This window comes from Epinephelus moara, chromosome 22, assembly GCF_006386435.1.
Source record: "Epinephelus moara isolate mb chromosome 22, YSFRI_EMoa_1.0, whole genome shotgun sequence".
Taxonomy (NCBI): domain Eukaryota; kingdom Metazoa; phylum Chordata; class Actinopteri; order Perciformes; family Serranidae; genus Epinephelus; species Epinephelus moara.
The window spans coordinates 4,949,819-4,960,276 of NC_065527.1; the positions used below are offsets into that span (position 1 = coordinate 4,949,819).

The following is a 10,458-nucleotide window of genomic DNA, read 5'->3' on the forward strand; positions in this document are numbered from 1 at the left end:
CAATAGGTTCCTCATTCTGAATGCCAGGAACCGTTGGGCCATTGTGCTTTGGTGCTTGGGCTCTAATTATCTATCAAAGAGTGTCAGGTATAGTGTGTACAAAGCACCGGTCTGACAATGCCTTTATATGAAAACCAGTTCCATGAGGTGCTTTGCATCCAAGGAGGCTTCAGTTCTCACCACTATTATGACAACAAACCAGGAAAAGGACAATGCTTAAACGACCCACGTCTGCTTGATCCTCACTACTAGATGAAGACATGCTAAAATTCAACTTAAGCATTAGTGTAAAACATTTAATATTTTAAAGAGCTGAGCGCACAAATCCCCTGGTTGTGGTTTGATCAGATAACATGTGGCCTCTCAACAACTGCCATTTCATTCTGACATCTCCTATGCAACATAACAAAGACTCTATAAGAAGCTGTGAAGAAGATTTCTGGGACCTTTAAACGTTTTACTGAATTTAAAACAAAATATTTATTTGTATTAACATTACTGCAGGATGCACACTGAACCTGACTCAATTTAAATTTCTAAACTATTAATTACAAAACAATAAGCAGCTAAGAACTGAAAGAAGTAAAATATATAGCCTAATATACAGTATGTGAAATTAATAATATAGGCAAGGTGCAGCAGGTTTATCTATAGAGCACATGTCTTACACAGAGGGGAGTCAAGGTGCTTTACATAAAAAAATATGTTTGAAATATCACAACAAAATAAAAATGAAATGAATCCCAAATAAAGTCACACACTCAAAACTCATTTTTTTACAACATGTGATGTCAAATTCAAGCAGAGCTCTTGTGGTTTTAAAGCTCTGCCACCTCTTCTTGACACACCCCTGTGGGTATTGATGCCAAGCCTCTGCAGCACTTCCTTGTTACGTGCTGCTCATCAGCTCATTTCATTGTTGACAACTCACGCGTTCATCAGCTGCAAGGTGTTTTGTTTTGTTGTTTTCTTGCCTCACCAGCCTGATTTTTTTTTTTTTTTTTTAAATCTCTTGTCAGGTAAGAGAAATATGAAATCTATATTACACATTTAAACTGATGGTAATTTGCTGTCTTATAATTAGCCAGAACATTTACAAGAACATCCTGTTAATGTATGATAGTTCAAAGGCAAAGAGGCAACATAAGAGTGGGACTGTACTTTTTAATGTGTTTCTAGGCTCAGTTATTGCCTGAGTAAAGTTAATATGATGGCTGTAATGCTCACAGCACCCATTATTAAATTTTCTCCCTCTTGTCTCACACTGTCCTGAATGTAACCTGTTGAACGAGTTAAGCTATACGCGAGGTTTTGCTTCAAGTGGAACAGCAGGGAAGAAAAATGTTTACAAAATGTCGTCAGGTTTATTGAACTGTGTTCCTGTATCTTCTTTTTTATTACTTGTTTGTTACATAAGCTATGAAAGAGGTCAGTCATTGCATCAGTGACAGCAGTTGAATATTGCATCGGTGCAGACTGGTGCCTCTTCTGTCCCATCATAACCAATCATATCTGTGTTTTAGCTTTGACTGATGCTTCCACTAAATTAAAGAACACACATTACGGAATGTTGACTTTAATTTTGTATTTCTCTCCAAAGAGATCATGACTCTGTCTAGCAACTAACTCCAAGCAACAGCTCCAAAATGTGTCCTATTATTAACCTAAGGTGGTGCCATCACCAAATTGTTACAGATCTTGTCACTTAAAGGGGAACTTATTTTTCCTTTGGTCTCAGACAGTCCAAAGATATTAATAAACATGAAAATCTGTCCCCCAAATCATAAAAGCTAGAGTGCATAAACTCGTATCTGTGATGTCATCAAGTGTCAAGTCCAGCGCTGCTCCACAGATAGCAGTGAAAGATGTTCTAGACGACACTGAAAGCACTCAGGGGAACGTTCTGAGTATATCGGAACATATTCAGTTTCCGATCTGAGAACACTACAATATAATAAAGCTCATTTGGGTATAAAAAAGAAAACAAGCATTCTGTGGGTCAACAAAATCAGGCAGCTCCCGACATAATACCCTGTGACATCACAAGTTTGAGATTTACCTCTCTGGGTTCTGGCTTTGAGAGAGCGTAGCTCATGTTCACAAATCTTGATTGAACTTTCTTGGCCATGGAAATTACATCTGTGGATTCGTAATTAAGGTGGTGTTCCCCTTTAATATCATCAATATACTGCTGCAGGGATGATGTTTGTTTGTAGGTTGAAGCAGAAGTTAGCGTCACCCTGGTTCCCTCGTCAAAAGCCTGTGTGACTTTGTGATTGTGATTTTGGATTACTGCAGAAAATAAGCTGTTTGCGAGCAAAAGTTTATGATACTTGCACATTTTATTGAGTGACCACTTTTATGATTTTTGAAACATAAATGCAATCGCCAGACTTTAAACACTAACTAAGCCACAAACAAACTACATCATGGTCACGTGACTTGGGAACTGCCCATTGGTCCGACAGCCCATTGTTCCGACCATATTAAACCCATTGTTCCGAAGTCCCGTTGTTCCGAAATCATCGTGATGCCCTGTGGTTAAGGTCTGGTTAGGTTTAGGCACAAAAACCACTTGGTTAGGGTCAGGAAAAGATCATGGTGTGGGTTAAAATGAAAAAGAAAGTGACAAACACATAAGCCGTGAGCCTGCTCCGCCTCAAGCCTTTCCCAGCTGACCCAGAGCCGGTCACGGCGCACCATCAAGGCAGAAATACACCCGCCGGGAGCCGTTCAGCACCGCTGACTGTCGGACTAATGGGATGTCGGACCAATGGGCTGTCGGACCAATGACATGGACCCATATGACTTGACGTCGCCAACACAGCGAGGCTGTAAAGCCGTGGTCAGTGTTACGATGTTCTCATTAAACCACTTGTTAGCAAGACATCTAAAGGTCTCAAAATTCACGAGTGGGGTGTTTAATGACGTTTTTTATGTTGCACAACAAAAGGTGAAAGTCTCTTAAGCTTGTGTGAAACCACAGGTTTCAGGCATCTAACCATAAAGCCATTCAAAAAACCCATTGACTTTGACACGAGGGAACCAGGAGTGCAAAAAAGCGAACTTATTTACGAGTTAAAGGACTCTTTCCTGCACCACTCTATGAGTTAAGTTAGCATTTGCCTTATTTAGCCAGCAATATCTTTGTTGAGACGCCCTAAGTTACATTAATTTGGAGATAAAAGTGTTAACGTTAGTAAGAAATAATCCTCGTGAAGATGTAAAGAAACAGACAAGAACCTACGGTTTTGATAAGTGATGGGAGATATTACAGTCTTTCTAGCTTAACTGCTGTCCTGACTTATGTGTGTGCTAGCTAATAATATAGGCTAGATGATTAGCACTAATATAAATCATGGGGGCAAATTTTTAGACATCTTAGCATATGGATAAATCCTGTATTTACTGCAATACTTAACTCTTAAGTCACGCCTGTGGATGTATTAAGAGACTTGGATCCAGCATTGAAGGCAGGGCCCCGTCCATTCCTTTAAAAGTTGCTCAGTGTTGCATGAAGCCAAAAACACTCCATTATCAACGTATGAAACTACTCAGATCTGTTGTAAGTAGGGCCCGTAGAGCAGGGGAACTAGAATTTGCAGCTGCCAAAAACAGGGTGGACGGTGTAGCACTCTGCTAACTTTAATAGAGATGAAATGATTCAATCTTGCGGCTCGTCTAGACTTTGAAAATGCTATTTGACTTGATGGATCAAATCCTGAATGTTTGCAAAGGTTGTGACACTCAAAAAATGTACACACTGATTGACAGATGTCTCTTCCCAAATGTAAGTCTATGGGGAAAAGTATTTTTGGACCCAATGGCATCACATGATGGACCCGCTGGGTGTAATTCCATTTTTGGCCACTATGTAAAATTGGCTTGCTGTTCCTGTAGGACTGGTCCACCCAGCAGTGGCGGTTCTAGGCCAGTTTCAATGGGGGGGCCAAGCTAGGGCCAGTCCTTTTGATACAGGAGCACACCTACGAGTAGGGTCAAATATCTAAGTCTGAACAGTAATTGCAGACTTAGATATTTGTTCAGACTTAGATATTTGACCCTACTCGTAGGTGTGCCCCCCGGGAGAAAATGTTGTTTAAAGGCATCAATCTGGTGAATTCTGAGAGCCATTTTATGATGGCAGATTTCAACATCTTTGTGCTTTTTATGTGTGAAAAATGTTCTATTTTTACTGAAACACTAGTGGTATGTTATGGTGAAGGATTAGTGGTTAAACATTTCTGTAATCAAAATAAAAATGACTGATGTACTGATCTGCCTCTGGAGGGCTATTTTATTATTTCAAATCATGTGCAGACAAAACATTCTTTTAAAACTCTCTCACTCACAAACAGTTACAGATACACAAAACAATACAAAATACGCAATACAAAAAGAAAACTAAAAACTCCACTAAAAACACGGGCCAGGTCTATTTCTGACGGACGCCACGTGACGGCACGTCAATTTGCACAGACCAGATGAGTCAAACAGGAAGTCAGGCTCAGAAAAGATGAGAGTATCCGGTCAATTTTCACAATAAAACACCCATGAAAACTCCGGATCATATTTCACATCGCTACATCAACATGGTGTGACATGTAACTACCATGAGCCAAATGAGACAGAAAAATTTTCCAGAGTTACTTCAATGGTGCTGTGTGGTGTCGTGCAGGCTCAGAGTTGTCTTAAATACAGCCACACAATTCTCTACTGATGTTTTCGGTTGGTGCGCCGCTTTAGGTGGTCCGACCAGCAACCTGTTGAGACGATTTAGTTCCACGTTCCACGTTGCCCCTCCGACTCTTTGGCGGGGGGGCCACAGGGGGCCAAACCGCCATTCCCACACCAGTCTGGCACCAAAGCAAAATTTAAGAGCTGCCACTGATGTAATAACAATAACTTGGTTTATTAGTTTACACATTTACACCCATAGAGACGCTATTCTTTGTTCAAATTACATTTAAATACCGTGAGACACGAATATGTCCACAGTACAGTAAAATCATCGAACACGGCAGTTAATATGCTGCTTTAATTAGTTTATTGAATAATATTTTTATCAGTTTTATCGTTATTTTTAATATCACTCTATCAGAGTCACACAGATGTCTCTTGAATATTATTTATTGTATAGACAATATAAATTTCTCTTGAAGCTCTCTAAATGCCCACAGCTGTAACTCAATGCTCTATGAAAAACCAAGTTGCCAGCCTGGCTGTAGATCAGAAAATATTTTGAGCTTTGACCTGTGTGCCTCATCACATTTTGTATTCACAGATCAACTCTGATCTTCCTCCAAGAGCGTCACGCTGCTGAGATGCTTTCAAAATTGGGAAAAATCAGAATAGTTATAGCCATACTGTGCATCGCTGCCGTTGGGCTGTTGTCTAGATATTCATGGGATTTATCTACATTTTCCCTCGGCCTGCTGAACTCAAGTGTTTGTGCCTGTAGCAAATGTTTACCAGAGGGTGATCCGTGGTTTAGGGAGCTCATCAAGTCATCTCCTCAACCCTTGTTGTCAAAAACATATTCGACCCCAGAGGACGATTTCAACTGGTGGAAGGTAAATGTCAACTTTTCTTTACGTATACACAGCACAAATGTTCTGCTTCTGTTTCACGGTTAATCGTTTCAGACACATTTTTGCACATTCCCTTTCTAAAAGAGGAAGAATCAGGGCTATAACCAGAGGAGGAACCTGTTTGGTGTCAGTGGTGTTCTCTGTCAGCCAAAACAAAACAACATTTGACACAGGGGGACATTAAAAATCAATTTCAGCATTAAGGCTGCAACTGATTGTTATTGCCATTGTTGATTGTCATTATTTTCTCAATTAATTGATTAGTTGATTAGAGTTTTGACTTGTTTTGATGAAATCACTCAAACCCATTCATTCCTTATCAAATTAGTTTATTGCTGAGTGAAACTTGACTTCGCCCTTTGGGCCATCTGTTGGCTGTATGTATGCCAACATAAGGGGACGCATGGAAGTATGAGGGCAGTGACGTTTACAGTGTTTGAAATGGATGTATCTCTTTTCATATGTAAATGGAGAATAAAGTAGCCTTGACGTAACCCTCATGTCAATGGACTATCAACTGACAGAAAAAAAAAAGATTAGTAGTACTTTAGGAAGGTTACGATAATTTGCATATTACGTAAAACCAAAATATATACTTTTCCTTAACACAAATTGCAACTTTTATTCCAAGTACAATTCACATTAGTATTTAGAAGCTTATTTACCATGATTTGATTCTAGAATCCTTTAAGGTGCTGACACACCAAACTGACATCAAAGAACTAGCGGCGACGAAAGCCAACTGTTAGTCTACGTCGCCTCACTTGTGTCAGTTGCATTTGAACACACTACACGGACTACATCCGACGGTCAAGTGGCACGTACGTTCTGCGCCTGCGTGAGAGAGAGTGGAGAGAGTTTTACATCCTGTCAGCCGAGGGGTTTCCTATCTGTGCAGCCGAGCACCGCAGCACCTCCACGGACTATTACATCCAGACGGTCCTGGTGTTTCCTCCGCAGGCTCCACTTCACTCAGCTGCCCGATAAACCCGCTGCTTCTTCCCACTTTAACCTGAATAACAAACCAGGGCTCGGTGCTCCGGTTGGATCCAAACGGAGAGCCGGGGCTAGCTCAGAGACTAGCGGAGGCTAACTGGCTGTGCTTCCCTCCGGTCATGCTGTGGCTAACGCTGTGCTAGCCGCTCCCAGCTAGCTCCGGTTTGTTATTCAGGTTAAAGTGGGAAGAAGCAGCGGATCTGTCAGGCAGCTGAGTGAAGTGGAGCCTGAGGAGGAAGCACCGGTTAGCCCCGGTTTCACTACAGGCAGATTCACTAGCTACGGGGCGAGGGAATAAAACCTGAACAGCCAATCAGAGTGATCTCTCTCATCGACAAGCTCCGCCGCCGATTCAACATGCTCAATCAGCCGAAAAGCCGCCAACACTAAAGTGCCGACGGTGCAGGACACACCGCAAAAACTAGGGCGACAGGTGCTCACCGATGGCCCGACTTTGGTCGACGGCCGACCGTCGGCTTGGTGTGTCAGGGCCTTAAGAGTTCAGTAATTACAAATAAACATAATTTGTGTTGCATTTGTGTGCTGAAACCAACAATGAACCCAATATAAAAAACTGAAATAAACCCACAGTCAGTCAAACTTCTTTTGATACGAAAGTAGTAAAAGACTTTGGTGTTCGTATGACATCCTGTCAAAATAAAGGTTGAATAAATATAATTAAAATTTAGATTTTTCCATCTATACATAATGTTAAAGGAATGGTGCTCAGCAAAGGTAAAACCTTTTTGGAGTAGATTTTCCAGAGTGTTGGACGTCTACAGCAGCAGATGGCGTTCTCCTTGAAGTGATTAATTGCATTTCATTGTCATAAAACATTTGAATATCATGTTATCTTAGAAAGTGTTTTGGAATGTCGACAAAGCATAGGAGGAAATCTGTGTCTGTGCTTCTACCAACCCCGAGATAGTTTGCGGTACTTAAAACCCATGGCAAATATCAATTCATTAATCAGTTCCATGTTTTCAAACTGCATTGGTAGAATTGAGTTCTTCTGACTGAGGCCCTCTAGGACATCAGTACACTGATACTTTTTTAAAAACCACTACTGCAAACAGAAACAGTTAACAATGATATGAAGTCATCAGGAACAAATCGATTGACAAAGGCCTAAAACCTGAACCTGTGAAATGAGCATTACTTCCTGCAATTTTCAAAACAGACACTGTTAAAAAAAAAAGCCAACTATTGTACTTCCTGTGAGTACTTCACAATAAAAGCAACCTATGTTTTACCTTTTCAATGCTTTCAATATGAAGCTGCAGCAGAACCACTAAATAGAGGGGTTGATTAAAGAATGAAAATACATTGAATTTCTTTCAGTAAAGAAATGTAAATTATGAATAGTGTCAAAATAGATTTAACTGGACAACTGGCATGTGATTAAATTGTAAACTGCTGCTGGAATAACGTTCTTTTTCTGTTATGTGTGTCAGCGCTTACAGGGGGAAATGCGCAACTTCACTTTCTACAAAACAACAGTGGACAACCTGTTTAAGATCTTCCCACCCGTTCCAGATGTTGTAGAATTCAGCCCTGACCGCTGCAGGACTTGTGCTGTGGTGGGGAACTCTGTTAATTTGAAGAGATCACACTGTGGACCTCTCATAGATATGCACGATACTGTAATAAGGTAAATCATTACTGACATCTTTAAGAAATTTGAACAATGATGTTGACACAAAGACAAATTCTGAACATTTTATCTTTGGAGTTTAACAAAAATTGAGTAATGTCATTCGCCATATGGTGGGGGATGAAAAATGTTTTGAACACCAATCACCACATCATTGTTCTTTAACTTCATGATATTAAATACATGTATTCCCTTGTATCTTTCAGAATGAACCATGGCCGCACTAAAGGCTACGAAACGGATGTTGGCACCAAAACAACTCATCATGTGATGTACCCAGAGAGTGCTGTTAGTTTGGACAACACTACTCATCTTGTGATGTTTCCATTCAAGATAAAGGATCTACTGTGGCTCCTCAAGAAATTCGATTCAGGGTGGGTGTGCACAACGAGCAGCTACACCTTTAATCAGATCTTTGATTGACTGAAAAAAATGCATTGAATGTATTTGATGACTAGGAGACATCTATGAGGAAGTGATGTAGTTAACTTGGGGAAACGTTAAAAAAAGAAAGCTCAGCTGTTTGTCTGTCCTCAGACTCGCTAACAGAGAGCAAATTCCAAAGAGCTACGAGAGAGAGATCACTGATGTGAAGCAGTTACAACGAGCTCTGGACTTTCCAGCTCTTGAATTACCCTGTTGTGCTATCATATTAAGAAGATTTACATGATATCACCTTACCTTACGTAAATATGGTGAACGTTGTAGTACACAGTTGCTTCCTCATAAAGACAGAGCGACATTAGCATTAATGTGCTCCTCCCTAACTGACCTGAGATGCCCTAACGACCTGCAGCCTCAGCTCATATTGTAACAGTAGCTTGACTGTCATTTGAGAGAACATGTTAGTAATTCAGGACACAGCCAGACACACACTTGAAACACATAGCTTCATAGTTTAAACCATCAGGGAATACGTGGATTATGATACAATGGGCCCCTGGGCTTGGACGCATAAAAGGCTCCTCTCAGCACGGCTTGTACAGCATGCTGTTATGTCTCCCCACAGACTTAAAGGGCACATATTACGCACAGTACTCAGCCCATCTAAAGGGGACAGAAACACTCACTTAAAATGTATCATGATGTTTTTTTCTTGCATCTTCAAAGTCAACACATTCTCACTCCGACCTCGTCACATATCGACGTTTGGTTGTTCTGCCTGTTACATGCAATGCATTGACTGTTTTCAAAATACAGTCTCTCTTTACTTTGACAACAAACACACGTGGTTAGGTTTAGGAAAAAAGAACAGGATTTGTCTTTAGAATCTTGTGGGACACAAACACAGCTCTCTTGGGTGAAAGTCATTGTTTGTTAGACCCATCCACCACCCGTCCCAGTTGGACTTTCGCTGCCTGAACTTTCATCCCCCTTTCCCCTGACGCCACCAGGTGCTGTTTAACTATAACGGCAACCAGCTGTGTGTCATGCCGACGTAAAGGATGCCCTTTTCATTAGTTTCTGTTAATTTTTTGGTTTTAATGATTCGGCTATTCCTTCGGTTTTTCTTTTTTTAAGGTATTTTTAAGAAGGGGCTGTATTATCAACAAGCCCTCTGACAAGTCATGCAAAGTTAATAAAAGTCATTTAATGCAGAGGCTCTGGCCCAGGGACCTCCTGAGTCCTTGGGCTCCTGGGCCTGGTAGGACCGTTCAACCTTGTCTCACTCCGAAGTTGCCAAAAAACAGCACCTGGTCAGTGACTTCCGGCATCAGACACAGAGTAAAAAAGCCATCCTTTCATGTCGGCATGATACACGGCTGGTCACCTTTATTATTAACAGCGCCAGGTGGCATAGGGGAAAACATGGTGGGACAACAAGAAAGTTAAAGCAGTGAAAGTACGAGTGAGGCGGGTGGGAGGGGCGGTAGATGGGTCCAACAACCACCGACTTTCGCCTAGGAGGCAGGTGTTCACCTCCGGTTAAGACTGTAAAACCAAACCCTGTTCTTTTTTCCTAAACCCAACAATGGGCATGTGTTGGCTAAACATGACCATGTGCATTTGTTCTTAAGGTGCGGACACACCAAACTGACATCAAAGAACTAGCAGCGACGAAAGCCAACTGTTCGTCTACGTCGCCTCACTTGTGTCAGTTGCATTTGAACACACTACACGGACTACATCCGACGGCCAAGTGGCACGTGCGTTCTGCGCCTGCGTGAGAGAGAGCGGAGTGACAGAGTGGTACATCCTGTCAGCTGAGGGGTTTCC

General features: G+C 41.3%; 1 protein-coding gene across 1 annotated transcript in view; it reads left to right on the top strand.

Annotated features, from left to right (window-relative positions):
* The first annotated feature begins 894 nt into the window (after positions 1-894).
* The window catches only part of LOC126384364 (CMP-N-acetylneuraminate-beta-galactosamide-alpha-2,3-sialyltransferase 1-like), a 13,880-nt gene continuing 4,316 nt past the window's right edge, over positions 895-10,458 (top strand). The window contains exons 1-4 of the mRNA XM_050035385.1: positions 895-1,019; positions 5,285-5,573; positions 8,042-8,238; positions 8,448-8,615. Coding sequence (XP_049891342.1) covers positions 5,325-5,573; positions 8,042-8,238; positions 8,448-8,615 — 614 coding nt within the window. The 5' untranslated portion in view covers positions 895-1,019; positions 5,285-5,324. The remainder of the gene's footprint in view (positions 1,020-5,284; positions 5,574-8,041; positions 8,239-8,447; positions 8,616-10,458) is intronic.